Genomic DNA, 27,982 nt, shown 5'->3' on the forward strand with positions numbered 1-27,982 from the left:
AAAACAATTAGCTAAAGACACTAAAAGCTGCACAGAGCTGCAGTGTTGGATGTTCATTCTCAGTGGGTTTTGCAGTACCAGCGAACCTGTTCACATTACAGGAGGTCATTTTATTTGATATAGATATGAAACATGTTGCTATTTGGAGCTTTAAATTAGGGTAGATAGCAGATTTTAACAATCTTCATACAAGATTAAGCATTTGTTTTCGTAGTTCTGGGTGTAAGGTGTCTGTCCACAGAGTAATGAAATCAGTCATTTCAAACCTTTCATGTTTCTCTCAATCTGTTTGTTTTGAATTTTGTGTTGTGTTTGTAAGTTGTTAGCAAAATGTACTTTAATTCAAATAATGGACTGAATGCCATTTTCTTTTATTCAGACTGCGCGAGTTTCTGAATCAAGGAAGTGACACTGCTCACTCTCAAATAAAAGCTTCAGTCCAAGCACTTGACTGACCATTAAATGATTAATGATGTTTGATGCAGACGTAGGGAGATTCATGATAAAATACATCTCTGTATTACTGGGTATTATTATCAAAACTATCAGTTTGTCCAATAGAAATTCAGTCAGTTCATCGAACAAAACGCTTTTCCTATTCTCTCCGTAGAAATTCTTTCAAAGAGTCATTTCCTGACCGACCGTACATGCAGGGAAAAAGTACCAGCTTTCAAAGCAAACAATGGCCGACCACACAGAGCCATGAGTCAAGTGCTTTCGAACCCACTTGTTGCTAGGCAGTTTCACATGCTGCTTTATAGAGGCACTTTGAATGGACTAGTGAAGTGGGCACCAGTGTAAAATCACATTTCTGTATTCAGCTGCACTTGTTTTTGTTTGCTGAATGCTATTTGATACGCGCGGTCTCAAGTGTCGAGCTGCACATCAGCCTGGCTTTTTTGAAGCGCGCTGCTCTCAATGTGTGTGTTGCTTTCAAAAGCGGTGGATTGTGTGTCTCGATGCGGGCTAGAGTTGTTGCTGTAGTCCTTATCGGCTCGCACCGTGTGCCGCCGCTCTGTGTAATCAGACCCCGTGTAGGTACAATCGGCATGTACAGTGAGACAGACGTGGCTGTTGTGACACAGAGAGCGCTATGAAGGAAGTGGTCGGGTAACACGAGAAGGGAAACCAACAAGTATGCGATTGTTTTTGCATGTTGTTGCCAAAGAGGGTGATTGCTCTACTGCTGGCTGGGCGGTTATTTGAATGAAAAGACCACAACTGAGGTGAAGACCTATACAGTAGCAGCAATTAAAAAATTGATGACGCATTCTTGCTTTTTCACAGAAATAGATAAGAAACGTCTTACAGCAGCTTGTCACGACATTAAGGCTATCAGCTCTGCCATCTTTGTTGTTGCAGATTAGATTAAAGTTGTTAATCTTGTGTTGACGTGTAGTTGGAGTAGAGAAAGAAGTGGGCTTTACCTGTACAGATAGAAGTTCTGAGGAATTTAAAATATGAATTATTTCTTTATTATATTAAATCAAAAAAGTTCAACTGGAATAATTTGATAAGACATTAGTTGTTGCCAACAAAGCCAAATTGTTGTTTTGGCCCATGCATATATATTTGTATATACTTTGTTACTCGGGGCTGGGGGAGCAAAGATCATCCATGAAATGTGACCTGTACGTGGTCCAGCAGACCTGAACTGAGGCAGAGACTAGAAAGAGGAACAGCATCAATTTCAGTAGGACAGGGACAGGCGGAGACGTGAAACGTAGCTCTGGACGCTCGGAGGAAAACAGGCATGGAACAGATGCTGTGATCAGCACTGGATCGGAGGATTAGAAGTGTTTTCATGGAGGAAGCACATTTATGTTTTTCTATGTATTTTTGTCTGAATGTAGTATTTTGTCTGGTGTTGGTTTTTAAATGCTGGCCTTTAATTGCGAGGACTTGGAAAGGTTTTGGAAGAGTTGCAAATATTCTGCTCTTACCTGAATGAGAGAATGAGGATTTTTAAATTGGCTGGATCTCACTTTCTGTCTCATCTTATTTGCTGAAAACTGCTGACCTGCAGTACTTGAGAGGTGATTGGAATGAACATGGAGGGAGATTTTCTGTGGCCAGTCTTAGCCACCAGCTGCTGCTTTTTTGGAAGCCGAGAGCAAGTTATCAAGTGCTGAATGCTGAGATTATCCCGGTAAAAAAGACGATCCAGATTGGGACTCCAGAATGCAGCGTCTGCGTGTCGGCTGCACTATTTCTTAAGAAGATTGGTTCAACAATAGTCAGTCTTACACTTTCATCATCTATGAATCAAATCAAGTAAGTTATTGAGTTGAGACTTACAGAGAACATTAAACAAACAAGAAACAAATAGATTTTTGATCACAAGGGTAACCAAGATGATGACAGCGACATCATCCTGTCTGGATTTTCCCATCATCCCTTTCTGCTACCGTCGTCACTCCTGGGTTTGGTACGTGAAAATGTGAAGGAAAAGTGGGAACCCAGCTTTGTTACTGTCGACCCTCACAGTGTGGGTGTGGTTGTGGCTGAGTGGGGATTTGTTAGTTTGATTTTGTGTCAATTTGAGTCTCCTAGAAATAAAATTCATATGTTACTAAATTGTTTTGCCAGTTACGTTGTGCTGACAAATATAAACTTTGCCTGAATTATGTTCTGAGGGAACATTTTGAATGAAGTGTTATATTTATGTACCGCACTGGAGTCGCAAGGAGGTGGTCAGGGTTGCAGCCATACAAAGCACAGGACTTTGACACAAGAAGTCAGGGTTCCCGAACCCCGGCTATGGTTAAGTTATAGGGAAAGACAGTGGTTTCGGTTAAATGTTAACAAACACATTGTGACTAAACCTAGACTATGATCTTTCCCTTACCTTAAAGGACCAGTGTGTAACATTTCTGGGGATCTATTAGCAGAAAATTAATATAATATTCAGTCTTGAAAGAGAGGGTTGGACGTAGGGGTACTCAGTTAGTGGTAATCTGCAACCACACCACTAGATGCCACCAAATCCTACACACTGTACCTTTAACCAAGTGTTGTTAGTGCCAAAACATAACCGTCAAACAGTTTAATAATGTGATATTCACTACAAGTGGATATTATATTGCAAAATGTGATGTATGTCAAAACAAATTAAATACGTTGCCAATGAACATTTTAAGGATGCGTTAAGCGTCAACATTTTTACGACTTGCCAGATACGTTAATTAACAACATTTTCCTCATTGTGTTGATAGAAAATTTAATCCGGATGACATTATGTTTCTGCTTGTGGCAAATTAGTCGTATATAACTGTAATTTCTAGAAGACGGTTGACGAGACTATTTAGCCTGTGCATATGTACAGTATGTGTGTGTGCTTTTGCATGTGAGCATAATTGCTGTGTGAGGACGCAGTGTGTCATTCTCATTAGACTCAACCACTTTGTAGTGGAAGCTCAGCGGTGTACTCTGTGCAGATCGCTGCAGGAAATTGCTGATAACACTTTTAGCTGCAAGAAAATCACCTTGGTGCATAGGAGGAGAGCTGTGGTGTGAAAATTTCCCCTTTATATTTTTCTCTCTTTCCTTTCTCTCCGTTTCTCTTTTCACCAGCTTCACAGAAACTTCCACCCCTGTCAACTCACTAATTAATCACACCAGTTTCTCTCCACACTTGGGTTTACAGTGCCAAGTGGGGATCTAAATAACAAACAATCAAGTGTGATCGGCTTGTCTGGATGTACTGTAAGCTGACCTAAACTCTACAGTAAGTGCTTCTCAGGTTGTCTATGTGAAATGTGATATTACAGGGTTTTGACAAGAAATACATTTCCTGTCAGGGGATTTCAGTGGCACCCAGTCTTCTGTAAAAGCTCATCCAGCAGAATTCACGTTTTTGATAATTAACCAAACCTAGCCTAAAGCAGGATTAACAGTGCAAAGTAGTTCCTAGCAGCAGCTAATCACCGTTTCACACACACTGCATTGATATAGTATAGTATTTTTAATTTATTTTATTTGACCTTTATTTCTTTTCAGGAATATTTCCCATTGAGATTCAATATTTCTTATTCAGGAGGCCAAGATGGCAGCATAAAAAGTTTCACATAAAAGAACAAGCAACAGAATTGAAACAAAACAGCAAAAAAAAAAAACAACGTACGAAATTCCACATAAAGGAAAAAAGTAACAGGCTCAAAACAAACGGCAACAATGAATTAGCAGTGTTCAGTAACAGGACATGTACATTGAGTGGTGTAACAGTCCTTAATCTTATTTTTAAAACCATCCATGCTTCTAACATAATTTAGTTTAAAGTGACTCTGTAGCTCACACCAAGATGAGGGTGCAAAAACTTTAAAAGCACTTTCACCAAAGACAGGTGAAAGTGCAGGAATGACGTACACCATTTGTCCGCATGACCGAAGGTTGCAGCTACTGATCAGTCAGTAGAGAACATAAATAAGGAGGCATTTCATGTAATACGGCATTATAAAAGTTACAGAATGTACCAGTAGTAGTATTATGTACTTTTGTTCAAAAATCCACACAACCTTAGTTTATGTGCTGGTTCAAAAGAGAGCCTCCCGTGCATGTTGTGAAGAGCTGAAGTGTGTGCAGAGCTGCCAGTTCAGAGATTCGGTGAACGTTCCCCCATTCAATCTCCTTGATCTATGAACCTGAAGTGAATCATTGTTTTGAACCACTTTATGGATTACACTCCTACGGATCCTGTAGCCTGTCAGTTGGAAATGGACTAGATAAAAAAGCTGCTACGTTTTAGAAGAAGGAAGGAAAGAGCCTGTGAAAGAAAACTTGGCACTCATGGGCCTTGTTACCTGAATCCCTGTTCTTATGTCAGGATCCAGCCCTCTAACCCTTAACACCATCCACCGTGTTCGTAGCCTTAAATATCCTCACCACAACACACACATGCATGCACGTCATTGACTGGGCTTGCTGGCAAAATGACATTATAAAAACAAACAGCACTACGCACAAGGACACACACACTCCCATATGGCACACTGTAATATAATGTGTTGTGTCTTTAAAATGCTGCAGTGACGTATGTGCTGGGTTCCCTTTGCAGTATATACGTAGTCGCTCTAAATAATTGAGTTTGGCCATTGAGGAAGTGAGGCAACCTCCTTGTGAAGGTTTCTTTTGACAGAGCAGGACCAGGTGCCACATGTGCAGACAAAAATGTCACTTGAGGCAGTAGATTATGCCATGTTGATAAGAGTATTAAATACTAACAAATCTCTCTTTAATGTACACTTTGAACAGATACAAAATTGTTTGATTAATCGCGATTAACTATGGACAATGATGCGATTAATCGTGATTAAATATTTTAATCGGTTGACAGCCCTAGTAGAAACGCTTTGGAGGTATTTACTGACCATCTACAGCTAGCTTAACGTTAGCCCTAGTGATTGCAGGCAGCAGAACTCCAGAAGTTCCGACCTAAATTAAATATATCACAAGCATCAGTGTTCTTCTTATACTGTTGATCCCTCTTTGTGAGCTCTAACTTTTATGGCTGTCACTGGTATATTTAGTAGGCCTAGTGATGTTACATTCTGCACAGCTTAAAATCCACAATATGTGCCCCCTGGTTATCACAGCGTGAGGGCTGCTGACTCCTAACATGGTATGGTGTTGGCACTGAGAGCAGCACTGCTCGTGATCAGGGGATTAGGTTAATCACAGGGGGACTGACTGCAGTGCCCTCCTTTTCAGAGAGGGGAATTAGATTTATACAGAGAGAGAGGGAGGGGAGATCGGGAAAGCTATGTTGTGGTAAGACCAGCAGGACGGACACCCGTTGATCTCAAATTCTCCCTCTGAAAATCTGAAAATTGAATGTGGCAGCTGGTGGATACTGGCTTATTATCTCTTTTCTGACCTTCCCTTTCTTTTCTCTTCTGCCAGTTTGAATGGAGGCCACTGGAAGCTATGAGTAGCCTAATATGCCAAGTGTAAAGATTGGATGAATGTGTTTGGAGTGATGCTCATGCTAAAGTCAGACCTGTGTTTGTAATGCAAACCGTTTCCGTGGCAACCCAATAATCACCTCACCTTTGTTGTTGGAAGTGAACATCAATGAACATAGACAAATTCAGACTGCAGCGTGTAATCTAAGGAGCAGTAGAAGGGTTAACCTTGGCGATAACAAAAATACACCTGCGCTAATACATATCAGGGTCGTTCTGTCACCGGGCTGATTTATCACTGTCACCAACACTATGAAAGTGACATGTAGACCGGAGAGTTTTCCTAAACAGGATCCTCTTCTGCTCCACTAGACTACCAAGTGTCACTCCACATAAAGTCACACTCACATCTGTGGAGGACACTCCTTATTATGTGGAAGGTTACATGAATAAATGTTTAAACGGGGGGATATCCTGTCATTCCAGAAGCAGGAAAGAAGCTTGATAATCTGTTATGTCATTGCTGTTTTCGTGTCTCTTCAAAATGCAAAAAGGAAAAAAACGTTTGTTTTCATCCATTGTCCTTCAATATGTGTCTGTGGAAACAACATGCAATAAGAACGCCGTTCTTGCTTTTGGCGTGTCATTTGTACGCCATGTAGTCTGTACTGACTGCAATGTAAATGCATCCATGTTAATATGCTACGCTCAGACGTAGAATAAAAAGTGAGACAGACTGCTTATGATCGGGGGGAGGGGAAGTGGATGGGTCCAACAAACACAGGACTTTCAAACAGGAGTTTTGTTTTGTAGATTAAGTGACGTTGGTGAACTGTTTTCTATACTTATGTTACGTATTTCACATAGTTTACATACTTAATTTAAGGCCAATTATGATGTTTTTCTGAAACCTAACTAAGTGGTTTTGTTGACTCGACCGCCCCACGCAGAACCTGTTGTCTTTTTATTTCGGCATCCGTGTTAAGAGGTTACAGCAGCCACATTGCCCGCGTGAGCAGCGCGGCTCAGGCGCAGCGCGGCTGCGTGTCATCTGCGTTGCTTCTAGAGATTCGAGGTCTCGCCTATTTTTACCGCGAGACCTCGGTACTTTATTCATGAATGAATAAAGTACCGGGTTTTAATTGTGGACTATTACTATTATTTTCAAATGAGACACGCAGCAGTTCAGCGAGACAGCCGCCAGCACTGCTAACATGCCCGGTCTGTGCCGGGCGTGAGTGAGTGGCTTTGTGGCCCCCTGCTGGTCCTGCACCTTCATACAGACGTGTAATAATCACGCCTCGGCGAGGCAAAACGTGACACTGACACGCTATTCTCTGGTGGACAGGCGGGTCTATCACACGCTTTGGTGTGCTACGGGTTGAGGGATAGTAGCACAATTCAGTATCGATACACACTCATTGTCCAAGGGTTATATATTCATCTTGTGTTAGTCGATTTTGTATAGATTTCTCATGAATGTGCTGTATCAGTGGATAGGGCCAGGATGTAGTGGCTGGACTGAAATGTGGGCCAAAGCTGGAATGTCTGTATAGAACATATATCTATCTGATCTTTGCTGATACAGATCAGCATCACAAGAGAATAATTAGTCACATTGAAGATCAGGCTGGTTAGAATAATCTTTCATGGCATCTTAGCCGGAAGCTTTACTGCACTGCACTTGTAGTTCACAGTTCTTTCTTGTCTTTTTTTTTATTGAAATAGCATACTAAGCGAAGAGATTATAACATTTAGGTTTTGGGAATATGTGGATTGATTCAGAATCAGAGAGGATGAGATTTTAGATTCTTACATGAATGTGTTTGTTCCCCAGTCTTTAAAATCACTTCATATCTTTCACACCGTCTAGCTTCCTTTTATCAGCCTCTGTCTCGTAACTTTGTCTTTCTATCAGTCTGCCCCTCTTGCTCCCTTTCGCAATTTTTAGAATTTATATTTAAATAGCTTTCAGGGATCATGCCTGTTGTTTGATCCTGATTTAATGTGATTGTGTTTGTGTTTGTATGAGAGAGGCAGCTTTCATGTCAAAGGTGATGTTGTGCCTGTCAGCCTCTGTCAAATACAACTGAGATTCCATTTGCAGTCTTTTCTTTCTGGTACACCGAGACAAAAGACATTTTGCTAAAGTTTGTCTTTTTTTCAGTTTTCTCATCTGCAGTGTGATATCGATTTAAATCACAAGGACAAGCCAGACGAGCTGTCTGCCAGCGACAATTTGACAGGCTACTCTTAAGCCGTCAAATGGATGTCTGATCGATGTTTAATTATGGTTCTCTGCTGATATGTGAAACCCTGTTAGAGCTGCAGATCAAAAAATGTTAAGTGTTGTTCCGCATGCACAAGCTACTTTTTGTTAGCGTTTGCACTCAAATTACAGGCATACATTATCTCCCAAAATAATGTTTTACAATAAGATAAATGATTTAAAACGCCAGACGTGAATCAAAACCAATGTTCCAGTTGAATTAAAAGAGCTAATTGCATCAACATTCGTCAATAAATACAAGTTAAAAAACAAGCTTTTAGTAAAGTGAAGATTCCTGTTGTGTAATTAGAGGTTAACACAAATGTATTGAGTTCCCTAGCACAGTGGTTTTCAAAGTGGGGTCCGGGGATCCCCAGGGGACCTTGAGGTGGTTCCAGGGAGGCCCCACTAAAAAGGGGAAGAAATTATTTTCACTATAATTCCATCGATAAGTAACACAATGACAGAATGTACTATGAATTAGTATTTTGGGTTAGTTATCATGAGTTTCATACATTTTCTTTAATAAAACATCTGAAAGTAAAAATCCTGTTAGTTGGGGGACCCTGGGACAAACCCTTATCAAATTGGCGTGTTGTCCAATTTGTGTCAGTTTAGGTGTCCTTGACGTGAAAAGGTTTGGGAACCACTGCCCTAGCGTATTCAGAGCATACCCACATATCATCCTAATTCACAAATTCAGGTATAAGATGTCAGGGTTACAGGCTGCTTTACAAACATTATCTAATTTTGATCCAACATGAAACAACATTTGAAGGAACCATGTTCACATCCTGTGTAATGTCAGATCTGAGTGATTTCCATAGGGCATGGCTCATCTGGTGGCACATCTCGCATGCCACATCCTGTAAATGTGAGTTTAATGCTTTAACTGGAGTCTATATAATACAGTCACACACTGCCATCTTGTGGATGCAGGCCTGAAAAACTAGTTTTCTTTTTCTGTGGAATGAAATGATGCCCTCTGATGTTCATAGATGGGTCCTGCCTCATTTTACTTAAACATAAGAGTTTATACAGTCTTTGGTTTTATCCAAAGACTGTATAAACAAGGCCACAATACAGAATGACGTGGTGTTAGACCACAGTATGATGCCCTGCCCAAGAGTGAATAGTTTCACTGGGTGGCAGTGGTTTGGTTTCATCAACAGATTTTTACAGTAACACATACTTCCTCATGTACTATAATTAGAACAGGTGATACATGCAGTGGCACTAGTGGTTGCCAATGTTTTGTTTATTATAATGCCACTGTGTCTTGGAAAAAAGTTTATTTTACATCTGGTTAATTTCAATGAAACACAGCAGCACCAACCACACTTTATAAACACCATCAATCTTTTTGTTAGTTTATACCGTAGTGTTGTTCACTATTTATTTAACTGTCTCTTTGTATTAGAAACTTTGGAAAACAGTTTCAGTTAGATTTAATTGTAAAATCTGTTATAAGTTTTACAGATCAAATCAGAGGTCTCTATATTTTCAGCATGATTTGACTGTGTGATGCCACTGAATTATGTAACACCACAGAATTAAATTAAATAGGGAAGGCTTTATCTTCAAATAACAACATTTCAGTCTAATTTGGATGGTTATCTTAAAACAACAAATAATCCCTGTCGGTATATTTTTACTATAATGATGCAGATTTTCTGAACACGATTCTCAGCACCACTGTCTTTGTCTCCCTAAGCACTTACATTTCCAGTCATGATCAATTGTAAGGCAGTGTTTTCAGAATCTGCACCAGTTCCCACTGATGTACCATAGCCGATGACCATTATAGCTAGAGATGCACCGATACCATTATCAGATATCAGGCCTTTACTGACTCAAATAGCTGGATTGGGTAACGGTGACAATGGAGCTGATCTATTCAATTCAATTTCTTTGTTTATATACTATATACATTATATACTGGAATTTAAATTCCTTTTTTGACCAATTTGTTGCTTCATTAAAAGGTTTACACTTGGATTGTAATTCCTTAATTTGGGAGATTTTTTACCAAGTTGCTTGTTTACGATAAATAATTTTAATAATAAATAACTATTCAGTGAATTTAAATCTATTTATTTATTTGTTACATTTTTATCAACAAAGTTAGGAAAGCAATGTTTAAGTCTGGCCTGATGTTGTCTTACACATAAATGAATGATCCCAGTCACTTCCACAAAGTGAGGCATGCAGCTTATTAATTAAACACCGGTATCGGATCAGTACTCGGTATCAGCTGATACCCAAAGCCCAGGCTTCGTTATTGGTATTGGCACTGAAAATGTTGGATCGGTGCATCCTTAATTATAGTGCGAGAAGGAGCTGTTTCTGTATCGTCTTCTTCGGTGGTTAACCCTCGTGAGTACATTAAGGAGGAATGCTGTTGCCATTGTCACACAGGATACAGACAGCCCTGTGGCTACCACGTCTTCCGCCTCTCCCTTGTCTAATCTCTGTGTGTATTGTGAAGCAGTAGGGCGAGCTGTCGTGTAGGAACGTACTAGTGAGAGAGTTTTGGCCTCTGTGACCGTACTCCTCCCTTTAAATGTTGTGTTAAGTGTGTGTGTTTCCTGTCATCTGTCTGAATCGTTTCCAAATAAATGACAAGGAAGCATACAAGTCATAACGATGATTAATAGGAAGTCCTCAGTTGAAAGTCTGGACGGTTTTCATCACTACTGTTTGAGGAAGTTATGAGAAATACGGGTTGTCAGCAGTTCTTTCAAAACAATTGGGAACCACTGGTTAATCTTTTAACAATGTGTTATATTTTATGAGCTTTTTAATGTTAAATCTTAATTTGAAAAGTAATTATGACTGTCGGATAAATAAATAAAAAGAGTTAATAGTACAATATTTCCCTCGGAAATGTAATGGAGTGGAAGTAAAAAGTGTCATTAATTGGAAATACTCAATCAAAGTACAAGTGCATCAAAATTGTGCTAAAGTTCTTGAGTTAACCCACCTAGTTACTTTACTTTATTGGGTTTAACATGTTGCCCCTCACTGTCCAAAAGCAGATTTTGTCAGTTAACTTTACTCAAACAACATGAATGCAGCACTGGAACAGCATGTTGAAATTGGTAACTGGTAACCAAGATCCTGCTAAGAGAAGTATATTAATAAAACGTAATGATTTTTTGTATCAAAGAAAACATGTAGTTATTGCAAGTATTATTAATAGGTGCCTTGTTTACATCCTATAGCTATAAACAGAGTATTTGTTGTCTATGTCATTTAGGTTTTAACCCACTAAAATATCTTTATAATATTTTGCGAAAGCTTTCTATTGTGAACATGTTTTACAGTCAAAAGCTGGACACCACAGTTGGTAATTCAACCTGACTTGTCTTGCATATTGCCACACATAGAAAGACATACCTTCAAATTCAATGTATTTCTAATTACTGTATTTTTTCCTTTTTTGTTATATCTTTGTAGCTCATTTATTGTTCTGTATGTGTTGCTATTTATCACAAATCTGTCATCATAGTTATCATAAGGGCGTGAATGTCAGTGTACTGTTCTGTATTGTACTGTACAGTGTCTTCAGGCACTGTGGCCTCCTGCCAGAGCACCAGATGCCACCTCTCTCCACACACAGACACACACTGACAGTTAAGGTAGACCTGAATAACACTGAATCAAAACACCATTTTGTTCAATAAGTGGGTTTCTGATCCAGCACAAACGGCATACACTTATTTTTGTATTTTAAATTTTAATTTGATGAATGAACACTTTACAAAAACATGGTTTATAACACACTACAATGTAGTTCTAAGCAGCTACAGGGACATCTTTACTGTATGTTATTTGTCACGGTTGTCTGTGTTCACGCCAGCTTCCTCAATTACATTATAATGTGTAATCAACCATTTATTAAATTCGTAAATATTACTCAAACCGATTAATTGATTATCTAAATAGTTTCCGATTAATTCAATAGCTGACAATTAACCGATTAATCGCTGCAGCTCTAATAAGCTGTTTATACATTTTCAAATTGCACAATAACAATCAAATCTTCAGACCTTCATTCTCTGCAAACAAAATTCATTAATCACTGCGGGAAATATTTACTATATAATACTAGGAATTCAAAGTAGATCTTAGGTAAATAGTCCAAATCCTGTTGAGCCATTTCATGGAAAAATGTACTGTTTTATACCATCATATTTTATACAATACAGCAGTTATACATTTACAGTGTAGTTTGTTTATAGCTGTGACTTTGCAGCCAGTGTGCTTCTGTATGTTTTCCATACATACAGTGTTAATGAAGCTAATGAGGCTGTGAGTGATGGCTGAATGTACGACTCCAGTCCAGCGACTCCACTCCAGAACTTGTATGTTCCTCCTCACTCTGCTGGGCCGCGCTAAAGGGAACAGAGCTCCATACACGCACATGCTACACACACACACACCATGGGGAGGAAGTATAGCCTGTGACGAAGAGAGGAGTCCGCAAAGAGACCACAGAGAGAGTGGAGAGTGTGAACAAGGGCTTAAAGAGCTCCGTGATGTGACGTATGGACCGCTGCTTTATGTTGCTGCTGTGTGTGACGTGTGGAGAAGGTGTTTGGATACCTGTTTGCTGCTTTTATTTGTGCCGTGGCTGATGGATAACCTGCTGAGTAACTTTTTAAACAGAGACTGTAAAGGTCATGTAAATGTATGACTGTGTAGCCAATAAGGAATGCACTGTATTGCTATTTATGTGTGGTGAATGTGTGTGTGATGGAGCTTGTTTTGCAGTAACCGGTAGATTCATTTGACATTTGAAGTTGTGTGATAAAGTGTGTGATCTCAGTGAGTGTTTGTATGAGATGTGTGTATGCATGCCACTGTGTGGTTATCACCGAAGGTGCTGATTTGTCTGTCAAATGTGTGTATGATACTATAGTGTGTGACGTTTGTACTGTATGCTTTGTCTGCGTGTGAAATGCTGCTCTTGTGTTGTTAATGCTCTGGGTGTGTTCTAGTCAATCTAGTTTGTGTGTTTGTGGTCACATACGTGATGGTATGCGCCGGGTAGTGTGTGCATGAGTATATGTGTGTGTTGGGGCGATGTACCGGCGTTCACCCAGTGCCAGACCAAGGGTTCATTTTGACTTCAGTGAGGAAGTCATCAGGAGACTCCATGCCACCAACCACGCCGCACCTCGCAGGTTAGGACGCACGGATAACCCACACAACCGCACACACACTTGATTCTGTCCTTGCAGTGTTTTATCTGGTGTCAGTTTTGAGGTTGTCATTTTATTTTCAGCTTCTTACTCTCCTCTGACTTCAATTGCTGAACATTTTCTTGCTTTTATTTCAAGAAACTCTTCTTCACTGAGTAGTTTAAGTATTTTTTTCTCAGTCCCTGAACTCCTCCCCTTGCTGTGTGTGTGTATCCAGTATATACAGTGTGTGTGTTGTCTAACTTCCTATTTCCCATACATTAAGCAGTCCTCTCATGTGTTTCTCATCAATATAGTAATCCCCAGCTGGACTGTGGTTGTATGTACTGGCACATGTTTGGTTGAGAAAGTCCGAGGTGCAACAGTGTTAGCAGAGTGATGTTTTGAATTTGTTGCATGCTGGGTTATTGCGGTTAAGAGAGTCTAGCAGTTTGCCATACAAATAAGTCTGGAAGTGTCCAGATGAATTTGTTTATTATCGTTTCTTTTTTTAGCCACAGTGTGACACAGTCTGGTCCGTGAGACACAACCAGACGAGCCGAAGGAAATATCTTGACATTGACATTGAAGGGTCTCCAATCGTTTCTGCTTTTAGCAGCCCTGGTAAATTTGACTTTGTTGCCCAGCAGGATTTCTTGTCTGACCACATTAGTTTATGTTTTGAACACCGGTGTCTAACTCTTTCCACATAGTAATGACTAGGAATGTCTACCAGAGCCAAAACATTTACCGAAATCAGTGGTTCCCAACCTGGGGGTCGGGGATGTAAGATGATTAACAAGCTAAGAAAGACGAAAGAACATTTCTGCTACACAACTTGATGTTTATTCTTTTTGCATTTCCACAGTACCACAGTGCTTCTTTAAATATATTTTTGGTGTTATCGTCCTTAAAGCAGCATACAGCACCATCATTGGAGGGTAGACATCAAAGAAGGGAATAAGTTGGAAAAGTGGGACAGTTTTGGTAGACAAGACACTGATTTATTAGATTTAAACTAACGATGTAAAGAGCCTGGTCTGGATGCCACGCACTAGTTTTATTAAAAGGTTCACGATTAAACTAAAAGAATCAGGAAAGTAGGAGGAATTATACAGTATATGAAACTCTAGGAAAAACTACTGCATAGGAGTTAACTTTGATAAATTATCAATATTGCTTTCTAAAATGTATATGGAATATCCCATTATAGGCATTACAAGTTAATTTACATAGCACATTTCAGCAACAAGGCAATTCAAAGTGCTTTACATAAAACATAAAACACTAAAAGCATTGAGAAATACATTAGATAAATTAAGATGAAAATAAAATAAAGGACATAGAATACACAGAATGCAGAACATAAGATGGAAAATAAAACCCACTTAATAATATTAATAATAATATATACTTTTCTACAGGGCAATCACTTATTTTCTTTGAAAGCAAAAAAATGTGTAATATATTTTTCCGACATAAATAACCCCGAATTCATAGAGTTTAGTGCCTTGATTTAAAGGGCCAATGTGTAACATTTCGGGGGCTCTATTAGCAGAAAGGGAATAATATATCATAACTATGTTTTCATTAGTGTATAATCACCTGAAACTAAGAATCTTTGTGTTTTGTTAGCTTAGAATGAGTCCTTCATATCTACATAGGGAGCGGGTCCTCTTCACTGAGTCCGCCATGGTGCTCAGCCATGTTTGTACAGTAGCCCAGAACGGACAAACACTGACTCTAGAGAGAGACTTTCACGTTCTTATGTTACCTGAAGGCCATCGTAGTTCTACAACATGCTTGTGAAACTGCAGTAATGTGAGCTGCAAGAGTCAAAGCCGTGGTACCACCAGCCCTCGTTTGACTTCCGTTGCTCCTAAAGTAGTGTTATTATGGTGAGGACGGCCTCTGAGTGAGGCGAACAGCGTTCCCACGGTTTTCACGTTACGGCAGTCTTGGAAAGTGAAGAGTGCAACCACACCACTAGATGCCACTAAATCCTACACACTGGCCTTTTAAACCCTTTATTGTAAACTAACTCCTGACCTCATTAAGGACATTTATGCTCCAGGCTGAGAATCAACCTCCAGCTGTTTGTTTTACTCTTGGTGTGTTGTTTGTCTTATCTCACCTTCTTAAGCTGGGCAAACACTGTACGATTTCAGAAATGATGTTGTGTAACTCCTACACCTACTAGACGAGTAGATTGTTTGCGATGTAAAGCCAAAGCTCATGATTTATGTGCTCACACTGTACGGTCCGATTGTCAGCCAAGACCTGAGTGCTCACACTGTACGTGTTAAAATAGAAGAGAAAAAAAAAACACAGCTTGTCGGCTCCTGCGGGCCGTTCTGGCTATTGACAGTTGTCAATAAAGATAAGTTTCAAAGCTCTGAGGCAGGTAAAGTTTGTTTTGTTAGCAGAGGTCACAATGCTAACAAGGCAGAAATGTGCTGACTTGATCATCTGTGCCATTGATGTCTGCGGAAATGTCTAAAAACAAAAAAAAGCGCCGGCGTATATAGACTTGCAGGTGGCTAGGAAGACGTGGACAGTATGTCTTGTCCATTTTGCAGAGAGAATTGGAGGTAGGTTAGCTACGTTTTACTGTATCTACTGTACATTTTTATCTTGATAGCTAAGCTCTGATTAGTGTAAAAAAGTATAAAAACAGGAACTGACGTTGAGTAATCGGCTCGTGGCTCTGCTTCAACTGTGCGAGAGCCTCTGGACGGCCGACTGATTGTCCGTTGGCCGGTCGGGAGCAGTTAATCGGTCCTCGCTCCCCCCTGTACACTGCACGGCAAACACCGCCCGACAAAGTTGAAATTTGGTCCGACTCAAAATTCCGGCCAGAAATGGGCTAAGATTGTACAGTGTATGCCCAGCTTTAGTCTGACAGTTCATTTTCATATTTGACCAGTTGTAATAAGACACTCAGTACATCTATAAACATTGTGACACAGCGGAATCCCTTCCAAGGTGGATTGTAATAGAGGTAAAATAGTATTTGTTATACATTTGTTTAGTGCCATTTCTAAATTAATAATTTGTTTTGATAAAACTCACAAAACTTTAGTTGAGAATGAAAATAAGCAGCAAAAGAAGCTTTAAATAACCAATGCTGATGTTGAGAGCAGACTCTTTTTTTATGTTTGACTCAAGGAAGAGCAGTGTGAAAAACTAGACTGGGTCTCACCCCAGGAGGACTGTGGGTATTCTGGCTGCTGGCTTGGACTGTTGCGAGGTTTAGGGGACATTATCACAATGAAATAGAGACACTACAACAATTTATTAAAATACCCAACAACATAAAGTTTACGGAGACATTTCGAGAAATTGGTGTCACGTGATCTGTACTACTAATACTTAACTCAACATGCATAAAAGATATGCTAAATGTTTTATTCCTTTAATCTTTTAAAATATAATAAAAGAAGTGTGGAGACATTGAGCCTTGGAGACTTCCACCTCTGGTTGGGTGGCCTCCACCACTGTGACTGAGGGTTTCCTGTGGAAAGTACTGTACTGTACTGAAAAAAGCAGAAGTACACAGATGGTGTACTTTACTGTGCTGCATGTTTGAATCATTAAGACAGGTAAACAATGCCCACGTGAGCACCAGGAGGTAATTAACTCAATTACCGCTCCTCTGTGTGCATTGTTAGATGCATGTGCTTTTGTTTGGACATTGCATACAAGATATTTACACACACACATAGCTGCCCTTTCATGGTATGTAGGTGTGCATGAATTATAGCTATATGTGCCAGGGAGCCACATATCCAGCTAGGACCGGAGATGGGCTTAACCAAATATTTTGACAGTGACCTGGATTCCTATGGCACATTAACAACAACCCCTTTTATCTGCACAGAGGGTTTTCCTGGGTGAAAATCAGACGTCACTCACAGCTCTTCATGCTGCTTTCTGAGTAGTACACTACAATAAGGAGTCTTTTAAGGCAACGGAGAGGATCAGTGTTTCCTTACATGATTATAATTGGTCACAACGCAAACAATGTGGCTTGAATAGAGTTTTTTTGAGTCACGGCTGTTGGCAAAATAACCCTAAACTGCCTCAAAATATCATCCATATCTGTTCAATTAAACAGAACTGACCCTGAGGCGGCTCTTCACCTTAGTTTTCTACTTCGTTACATGTTGAATAGCTGTAAAAAATGATTTTTTTTCACTTCGGTGACCCATTTTCCTTTCCAGTGCGGGGCTTTGAATAACAGTGTTCTGTGCTTGCTTGCCCATGGGCGGGGTACAGCGCTGTGTTGTAGAGTTTGTGGTTCAGCAGTATTTCATTTGCTGTGCACTTTACTTACAGTGTGATATGTTGTTATGGAGATGGATACACAGAAAAATGTAGCGAGGACTCGTCAAACTCTGCTGTGGTTTATGTGGTCGGGGGCTTTTGATTTCTGAGTGATCCCCTGGTTGAAGCGAAGTTGAAATGAGCCACCGTGCTGTGAAGTGGGTTTGATCGTGATTATTACAATTAAGATAATGACAAGGAAGATAACAAGTGATAGTAGCGATGGCTGGGAGGATCACAAAGATCAAGAAGATTGTGACTCTGGGGCTGGTGATGATGATGATAATGATGGTTGAGGGCCGGATGGTATGGGTTAAGATAATGTGATCTACAGTGATGGAAGAAGTATTCAGATCCTTGATTGAAGTAAAAGTACCATTAATGTAAAAACACTCTATAACAAGTAGAAGTTTTTCAATGAAACAAAGTATCGAAGTATTAGCAGCAAAATGTATTTAAAATATCAAAAGCAAAATGATTTGATCAGTAAAAAATAGCCCGTCATCACAGTGATAATGCATTAATGGGTAAGGAGTGTTTGTAGTAGCTAGTTGAGGCTCCACACACACACCTCCCTCACCTGTTGTTAGATCAGGAGGAGGACGAGGGAAGAGGGGAAAGGGAAACTGTGCCGATTTTCAGTCAGCTCTGTGGTGCTGCAGTGCAGGAAGTACATGACGCAGATGAACGACGTCCGAAGCCTCCCGCTCACCCACTAGCAAAAGTCCGCTGGTCGTCTCAAGTCGTCTTCTGGTGGACATTCACTGCACGTACTGCCGCGCTGCAATGACAAAGAGCCGTTAACAGAACTGTTAACAGGAAGAGAAAAGATCTGATTTTGGTGTAAAAATACTTCTTCTTTTTTTTTTTTGTTACATATATTTGGCATATAACAAGAGATACATGTATATGTACATTTAACACAGGGGTACAGGATTAAAACCGAGAGTTTTTTTATTTCATGAGGACTTTAACTACAGCACATGAGTAAATGTACTTTAGTTACTTTCCACCACTGGTTATCTCTCAGGATCTCAGCGAAATCCATCTTCCTAAAATAATTAGCTTTACTGAATAGAAAGTTATAACTTTAATGGATTTGTAGTTCCAGCAGCACACAGAGTTCAATGAAAGCAACAGAGAGACGTCGGGGACTGTGACCGCGAGTAGCCTGACTCTGTACCGAGAGAGGGAATGACGTGGAAAAGAGATGCCACACTGCAATTTGCCAGTTCAGGAATGTTTTTTTTAAAAAGCACCGTCCTGCTAAGTTTCCATGACTTTTTCCAGTTTTCACTCATATGCTCTTTGTCTTCCTCTCAGCTTAAAGTACATTTCAGTTCAACTCTTTTTTCGGTCACCCTCTACGTGATCTCTCACTTCACACACAAACACTGAGCCGTCACCACCACCATCATCATCACAGTCGTCATCTCATATTTCAGCCAGTTCTACTTTGTGTTTCCTGAAATCGTAGGACATGCGGCTTTGTATTTAAATTATTTCTAAATGAGAGCATCTGCTAGATGACTTTGTACCTAAATGTGCATGTATAATGACTTGGCTCAAATCCTGATTACGTTAGTGGCCTGATTTCTATTAATAAGTGCTGCATCTAGGCCCGAGGACATATTTGATTCTCAGCGTGGTTTTAACTTGATGTAATGCCTGTTTTTATAAATGAAAGGGTAGGACCATAACTCTGGTGGTTCATGTTTTCATTAGTGTGGTTTGCAGGGCAGGAGAATAGACTTGTCATGTAAGAATACAAGCTCCATCAAGATTGTCACAGTCGTCAAAATTTAACAATAAGTCTTGTCAATTTGGGGAAGTGGGAAACAATGCAATATAGGCTGGAGTGTTGTTAGAGTTGAAAAATGTAACTACACATCAGAGCTACAGAGATACCACACGGGAGCCGCAAGAGCTGTGATTGGTGAGCTTGGGCTTCTTGTGTTTTCCCCTACAATTCTCTGATGACGGTAGAGATTGTCAATATTGAAGACAACGTCAAGGAAGTAATCTGCAGCTTTTCAATACCACAAAGGCATCTCCACTGCAATCTTTGTGCTCACTATGAATGAATGAATGTAAACATAGTGACTGGAATATGGTAATTAGAGGAGGATAAGACCTGAGGCCTGTACTACGAAGCAGGATTTGCGGTTAGCGAGGTAACTTCATGGTTAACCCTGGGTTTTCCGTCCTAAGAAGGTGGATCACTTCTAATCTGGGTAGATCACCATGGTAATTTATGATGAACAGCTAACCTGCTCCGGAGCAGGTTATGTTCCAGATAAGAGATCAGCTTGTATAAAAGCCCCGCCTACTGACCAATCACAGCTCGTTGCAGGGATTGTATGATAATATCACACAAATATGAAGAAGTCAAAGTCATAATCCAGGCTAAAACAACACAGTTTAAACTGACAGGAATGCAGGAAGAACAGCTGGCTGTATGCTGTGGGTGCTTACTGCTCTGAATTATGTTTTTATATTCATTATTTTACTGGCTCTCAAGTCCGTTTCACACCGTTGGAGATGGGGACGTAGCTGAAAGAAGGCTGAAATAGTCATACACACCACAACTTTGTCAAAGTCCTTAATGAAGTGTGGTCTATTCATCCATTACACTTCTGAAAGTTATTTATAATATCACTGCCCCATCTAGACGACTATATCTGACTTTTGAGTATTCCGTTAAATTGCTAAGTCTGTTAATTTACACATTCACTCACACATTTTTTTTCTTTTGCCAGCTGTCCTTCCTGCATTTGGCAGCTTCAAATGTGTTACTATTAGTCTAAATGATGTGTTCAACTTCTTTGCATTTGTGTAATATTATAGTCTTCTCTTGGTTTGCAAAATGTGCCGCTCTGCTGACAGTAGACTTGTCCATGTTTGTGATTAGTCATATGCTGTAAACGCCGTCCCTTTTATGTGAACGCGCTCATAGCCAGATGGAGAAACCCTGGGTTGATTTACCGAGTTGATAATCACTGTTGTAGGACCACTTAGCAGGATCGCGGTTGTTGGGGTTAGTTAAGCCAGATAACGAGAAGATACCCTGGGTATGTTGAACACGCTTCGTAGTACAGGCCTCTGATCATGCACATAACATCTGGCTAGTGTTTTGGTGGTGCTATCAGTGCTGAACTTTACATCAAAACCTACAGTAGGTATCTATGACAGGACTCCCATCAACCTCCTGCATCATTCATAAATTAGCATTTAGGGATCATATCCATATATTCTATACATGTTTTTACAGGGCTGCAACTAACGATTATTTTCATCATTGTTTAATCTGTTGATTATTTTCTTGATTAATGGATTAGTTGTTTGGTCTATAAAATGTCATAAAATGGTAAAAAAAAAAAAAAAGTCAATCAGTGTTTACCAATTAAAGGACCAGTGTGTAACATTTAGGGGGATCTATTGGAAGGAACGGATTATAATATTAAAAAGTATGTTTTCATTAGTGTATAATCACCTTCAATCGTTGTGTTTTGGTTACCTTAGAATGAGCCCTTCATATCTACATAGAGAGCGGGTCCTCTTCACAGAGTCGGTCATGTTGCACCGACATGTTTCATCAGTAGCCCAAACCAAACTCTGTTAACTTTTCGATAACGTTACTCGCTCCCGTTGCCGCCGCTCTCTCTCTCTCTCTTGCTTCACCACTCACTTGCCACGTACACACACACACACACTCTACGCACTGGCCCTGCTCCAAATGGCTCTAGAGAGGGTCATTCGCGTTTTGGCATTGGCCACCGTAGCTCTCCAACACGCTTGGCACATGAGTGTTGCAATCTCCTCACTTCACCGCTAGATACCGCCAGATCCTACACACTGGACCATTAAGTAATAATTATCAAATAGATAATCAAAATAGTTGGCGATTAATTTAATAGTTGACAACTAATCGATTAATCGTTGCAGCTCTAATTTTTTTTTATTATTTTTCAATGAACATCTAGAGTTAAGGCAAGTTGTGCAATTGGAAGTAGTACAGATTTCCGTAATGAAAAAAAACGAAATAAAAGTGTCTTGTGTTGATTATTTCATACTGATGTAATCAATTTGTATGATGTGGCAATAGAGTTTTTGTACTGACGCAATATTTGCATCATTTGAAATGAATCAGGAGTTGCTCAGCTTTGAACTTTCCCATTCTGGGAAACGGTAACCACACTGATGTGTTAGACTAGATGTGGGAGTGGATCAGTGTGTGAGATACATGACATTTAACATTTAGATGTTTTGATGTCCTTGGTTGTTAAAGTTGTACCCTTTGCTCTAGTAGAGTCTTGTAAGTTCATGTGTTGGGAAATGTCTGCTTCAGCATGTGCATGTTTAGACTAGCTCGGGTTATTAACCTATTTTTAGATGCTTCTTCTGCAGATTCATGTAGGGAAATGTTACTGCGTTCATTTGGAGCATTAAATTTCAGCTGCTATTTTTGCTCGTTCTGATGGGACCGCTCAATCAGCTCATCATCCTTCTGGGGGCATTTCAGAGCTCTGGCACATCTCACCGGACCAGCTGGTTAGACAGAAAGGTCTTTTTAGGATACACTTGTCCAGGGTATCTCTCTCCCTTTCTCCTTCAGCCCCGTTTGTCTCCAATACGTTATGACAAGAAGTTTCACTAATAATGTAGTTGAACAGATGTTTTTTATCTATGATATTTAAGCCACAAGATTGTTAACATTAGTAAAATTGCTCATGTAATAACAACATTCTCATTCAAGAAATAGTATTTAAACCATGGCTAACCCCAGGACAAACAGGAGGTGTTACCATGGAGCTTCTGTTTGCACAACCCAACAGACTAATAGTGACTGGTTTCCCCTCATCATTACACACAGGAAGGAAGAGATTAATTCAAAGTATAAGAATGGTCTCTCTCTCCCTGTCTGTGACACTCTGCAGCTTCCTCTTTACGAGCACAAATGTCTGTGTCCTCTTAGCGAACTGTGGAGTTGGAGTCTCCTTTTTTTGTATTTTGTCTTACTCACTTACTCACTTACTCACATAGGTAGACCTATTTATGATGCAGGATAATTCAACATCCATCCATCCATCTATCCATCCATTATCTGTAACCGCTTATGCTATTCAGGGTCAAGGGGGGGCTGAAGCTGATCCCAGCTGACATTGGACGAAGGCGGGTTACATCCTGGACAGGTCGCCAGGCTATCACAGGGCTGACACATAGAGACAGACAACCATTCACACTCACATTCACACCTACTTGCAATTTAGAGTCAACAATTAACCTAACATGTCTTTGGACTGTGAGAGGAACCCGGAGAACCCCCTCCCCCCAACCCTGAATAGGATAAGCGGTTACAGATAATGGATGGATGATATGATCTGATTTGTTCTTCAGTGATAAACTGTTTTTATTGAGGAATAAAGAGTTTTTTCATGTTTTTATAAAAATCATCTTAAATTTTGTAAAGATTGCCGATACAATATTACAGTCCAGTAATATTCTGCATTTTTCTTTTGTGGTGTCTTTAAAGCAGCTTTAATCTTTTTTTTTTTTTTTTAAATAACAACGCAGCAAATGACAATGTGAAAACAATGTGACAATGTGAAAGGGGTCTCTCGTGGTCAGTGAACCTACAGAGAATTGTCACCTGAATCTGCAGCTCCCCTTGGCTTTACGGAGCTTTACTTCAAGTTTCAGCTCATTGATAAGCTGTCCAGCCCAAAACTTTACTGCTCGTAAAGACTTTGACTATAATTATTTTTTGTTATTGTGGTTAGATAAATGTAATTTGTGGTGCTGTTAGATTGCTGCTAGACTGCCCCGTTAATATAGGTGTCTTCCTTTGTGTGAGGCGAACTGTTTTTTGACTGCAGTGAGAATGTTGTTTTTGAAAGGCTAAACGCCAACAAATATGCATTGAAGCAGAATATTTCGTTAGATAAAAATGTGGTGTGAGTTCTGGAAATGATTACATCGATCTTTTTTCAGTTAGTTTTGACTTTTGGACTGAGGACTGAGACGATTACAGGGACAAGGACTGAGCCGCTCGCTGTGTGTGGCAGAGACAGAATGTGGAAGATGTAATCTATTGCACGCAATGTTTCTGTAAGTTATTAATAATAATAATTTGAAGGTCAACGTTATGAATGAACCTCTAACTATTTGGTACACCCCTTTAGTAAACTAAATAGCTTTGGATTTTTGGACTGTTGGTCAGACAAAACAATATTTGAAGACATCACCTTGGGCTGAATGAAATCCTACTGGACATTTTAATAGACAAAACTCAGTCTGCAGGTGAATGAATGGGCAGGTGAAAATAATCGTTAGTTGCAGCCCTAAGATTGTCATATTTCTTATCAGATTATGCCCAATGCCCCAGAATCCATCTCAGCAATACTGAATCACACAGGGTGTAAAATAGTACAGTAACATCAGGCTCTCTCCACACACACACTCTCACATGAATCAACACACAGGATACTGAGTAGTCCCACTCTACCAGTAAATGAAACTGAAGGTACTAGCCAGTGACCTGAAACAGCACCATTGTCTCAGAACTAGGATGTGGAGTCATTTCCCAGAAAGAAAACATGAGTTATTTGACACAAACCTTCCCACTCACCTTTGCTATCTTCCCCTTTTGGTACTCTTGGCTGCTTTACCACAGAGGCTGCTGCCTCGTCCTGAATTCCATTGACTTTTAAATGAAGATTATTCATAAGAAAAGATAGTTTATGCAGGAAAAGTCAAGTTAGTCATGTCAATTTCATTTATATAGCCCAATATCTCAATCACAAATTTGCCTCAGGGGGCTTTACAATCAATACAACACCCTCTGTCCTTTATGAGGCTCGCAACAGATGAGGAAAACCTTAACCAGAAAACCCTTTAACAGGGAAAAAATGGAAAAAACCTCAGGAAGAGCAACTGAGGAGAGATCACTCTCCCAGGACGGACTGACGCACAAGAATGTCAAAACAGCCCCTAATGTTTGTGTTATCAAATTTAGATTTACAGATCCAAAGTATAGTTTATGTCTCTGGTGATCAGTGATGTTGGATTTGTTTACTGATTTATCTAGCAATTATGTACCAATTTTAGCCTGTGAGTCAACTTTAAGTACAAGATAGTTTTTTAAAAACCTTTTTCTTTTCATTTTCAGCTCGCAGTGCAATGCAGAAACAAATTCTAAATTCTATGTATAGTCTTTAACTTAATGGTTACACTTCCGAGTACATTATAGATAGGTAGGTAGGGGTAGGTAGGTACTTTATTTATCCCGAGGTGAGTGATAGTGATAGTCTATTCACCAGAACTACTGCACAGAGCTGTCATTAGGTAAATGCTAATGTAAGGCCATTGAGAGTGCAGGTATTGCAAGTGGAAGGTGATTAAGAATAAATAGTAAAAACAATGCAAGAATAATAATTACAATGGCTAATATAAAACACAAAAAAGTACAAATGCAGATTGTGCATTTGGCTAACATAGCCAGTAACTTACAGTCCAATAAAAGGTGATTAAAAAGTAAAAATAGTGCAAGAATGAAGATTACTGTGGAAAATATAAAATACAAAAAAAAGATAAATATATAAACAAATTCAAATGCAAATGATAATGGCGTTCTGAGAATCATTTAGCCGACATAAACATTTGTACATCAGGTTTCTCAATAGAGCCTGGAAAGTGTTGATACCTGCATTACAGAACAGCTTGCTTGCACTACACCACCTGGGTTTTTTAAGTAATATCCGCATGCAGTCGTTATAGGAAACCTGAAGCTTATGCATGCTTGGCCCACAGTATAGAGTGGAGTGCAATAGGCTCTTAAGAGACTTATCTTGACATGGTCTGAACACATGTAGAACTTTCTTGCCAACATGTTAGTTTGAGCATATAATATATGGCACTGCCTGTACATGTCGTCATTATCAGACATTTGATCTGTGATAAAGTGCCCCAGATATTTTGTTTTATTACAAACGCATACAGTAGCACTTGTCCTGATAGATATCAATCTTCTTTTGTTCTACAGATCATGAAAACACTCTTTTTCACATTGTATTGCACATCATATTTGACTCCACACTCGGAGCATATACACTATTCAGCAGCTGTTGAAACCCAGCACTTCTAGGAGAGATAATAGCCAGATCGTCGGCATACATAAAATGGTTTATCAGGGTGTTACCAATCATACAGCCTGTTTTACAGCCTCTTAGTGGGTCAGATAAATCATTTATGTACACATTAAAGAGGGCTGGTGAAAATAACCCCCCTGTTGTACTCCATTACCAACACCAAAGGGATCGGAGACTCTAATGCACCCTTTTACCTGCATATTCTGGTTGACATACCAATATACCAAGATTCTTATAATGCTGTCAGGCACGCCCCTTTGACTCAATTTCAGAAACAACTTTTTGGTGATTTACTTGGTCAAAAGCCTTAAATGCATCAATAAAGCCGATTACAACAGAGGAGTTTTGTCTTCTATAGCTTTCGGCTACTTCTTTCAAGGCATAGATACACAAATAAGTACCACGCTTAGCCATGAAGCCAAACTGATTGTCTGTGGTACCAAGATTAGGGATGTGACGGTGAGGAAATTTTCCCACCGGTTAATAAACTTGTGACAACACCGGTATTACCGATTACACCGGACATTTTACAAGAAAAGATGACGTTCAATATATATAGAGAGCTTATTTTGATCTTTACCGTCGGGTGACTGTGTGTCTGGCCGGCTGTGACCGCTCCGTCCTCCGCACAGCGATTGCCTCGTTAACGTTATGGTTCCCTTATAGCATTGGGTTTAAATCTGAAATATTGCCAAATAGGCACGTTTGCTTTTCGTTTTGCATCGTCTTGTCTGTCAACTATCTCTCGTCCCATGTTTGTGAAATATGAATCCTGCTACTCTGAGCTGAGACTCCGTATGGAGTAGATGCATTCATTGTCAGATTGTAGTGTCTGTTGTTCGACTTTGTATTGATAACACGGCGCTGATACACCAAAATTAACTACATTTCTGTAAAATAAAAGCAAAACGACGGTGGGGGCGGTGGATACGTAATGTAATTGGTGTGTGCCCGACTACCGTGTAACACCAGTAACACCGACTACCGCAACATGCCTAACCAAGATATTTACATAAACAATCTAATAAAATCCTCTCAAAGACTTTAGATACCACACTGGCTAGTGCAATTGGCCTATAATTATCCAGGCTCCCAACCTTGCCAGCTTTGTCCATTGTGAATTGAAAGTTTTGGAGGATTGAACCAATGTAGCTACTGCAGCAGTTAATGTGGATCCGATAAAATACATTGAGAGAACGCCTCTACTTATATGTCTATCATCCTTTGGGCAAGTCCATCACTCAGTCAGTCTGCTGAGACAGATGCAGCTGGATCATGGGAAAGGAATGTTGTCATCCTAGCAAATCATTTTGGGGTCAGAGGAAGCGCTTCCTGGTTGATTTAGGGAAAAATAACACCAAAAACAAAATTTACTTAGCCTATGCCAAACCATAATGATCATGATTAGCTGGAAAATGCCCATTCCCAAGGAGTTAGAGTCCCAAGTAGTTCTTTGGAAGGCATGTCAACCTGTGAAATGCAGTGACACTTTGATCCTTCCAATTTTAATTTGACTGTTTATTTCTTTATTCCAAGCTCATAATAGCAATAAACCATCTGGCCTCTGGCTGTCTTGTGTTGTTGTCAGCACTCCTTGTTCTCATCCTGTCTCTGAACAGACGGCATGCTGCTGATTGACTGAGCAAGAACTTGAATTTTATATTTGTGCATGTTTAGATACAGAGTGTTGTTCTGTACATGAACGTCAAAGAGAAAGCATGGGATGGTGGTATGAGTGAGAACGGTTTCCCAGACCAAATTAACTAATCTACTAGGACCACCAGGAAACCCATAGTCCATCAAAAAGGGACTTTGTTCCCAAGGTCAGTCTTTGTGCTGCATTTCAAAAGCTAAATTCTTGGATATCCCTTCTTTGTCCTGTTAAGTAGACCTGGGTAAAAACACAGCCATAAGATAAATGTTATTATTTTGTACAGAGCCATTAGATAAGCCTGTTTTTGTTTTGTTTATGTAACAAAATTAGCAAAGCTCAGAGGTCTACTAAGTAGTTTTTTGGAGCTTTCAACTGCATCTCGCAGTCTTTACTCAGCAAATAAAGCTGTAGAAAGAAATACAGTTCAGAAAAGCTACTAGTTAGACCTTTTGATTTTAGATTATTTTGTTAACATATACTGTTTCCAAAAGGTCAAGAAT

The 27,982-nt window shown here is 39.7% G+C and overlaps 1 protein-coding gene across 5 annotated transcripts in view; it reads left to right on the top strand.

Moving 5' to 3' along the window:
• Window positions 1-27,982, top strand: part of pde4ba (phosphodiesterase 4B, cAMP-specific a) — a 202,547-nt gene that overhangs the window by 99,622 nt on the left and 74,943 nt on the right. Inside the window, exon 1 of one of the 5 annotated variants that reach the window (XM_037770886.1) lies at window positions 12,646-13,358. The exons of the other annotated variants lie outside the window; for them this stretch is intronic. Coding sequence (XP_037626814.1) covers window positions 13,258-13,358 — 101 coding nt within the window. The 5' untranslated portion in view covers window positions 12,646-13,257. Of the gene's footprint in view, window positions 1-12,645; window positions 13,359-27,982 lie in introns of those variants that run through there. 5 annotated transcript variants of the gene reach the window in all.

This window comes from Sebastes umbrosus, chromosome 5 (genome assembly GCF_015220745.1).
Source record: "Sebastes umbrosus isolate fSebUmb1 chromosome 5, fSebUmb1.pri, whole genome shotgun sequence".
Classification (NCBI taxonomy): domain Eukaryota; kingdom Metazoa; phylum Chordata; class Actinopteri; order Perciformes; family Sebastidae; genus Sebastes; species Sebastes umbrosus.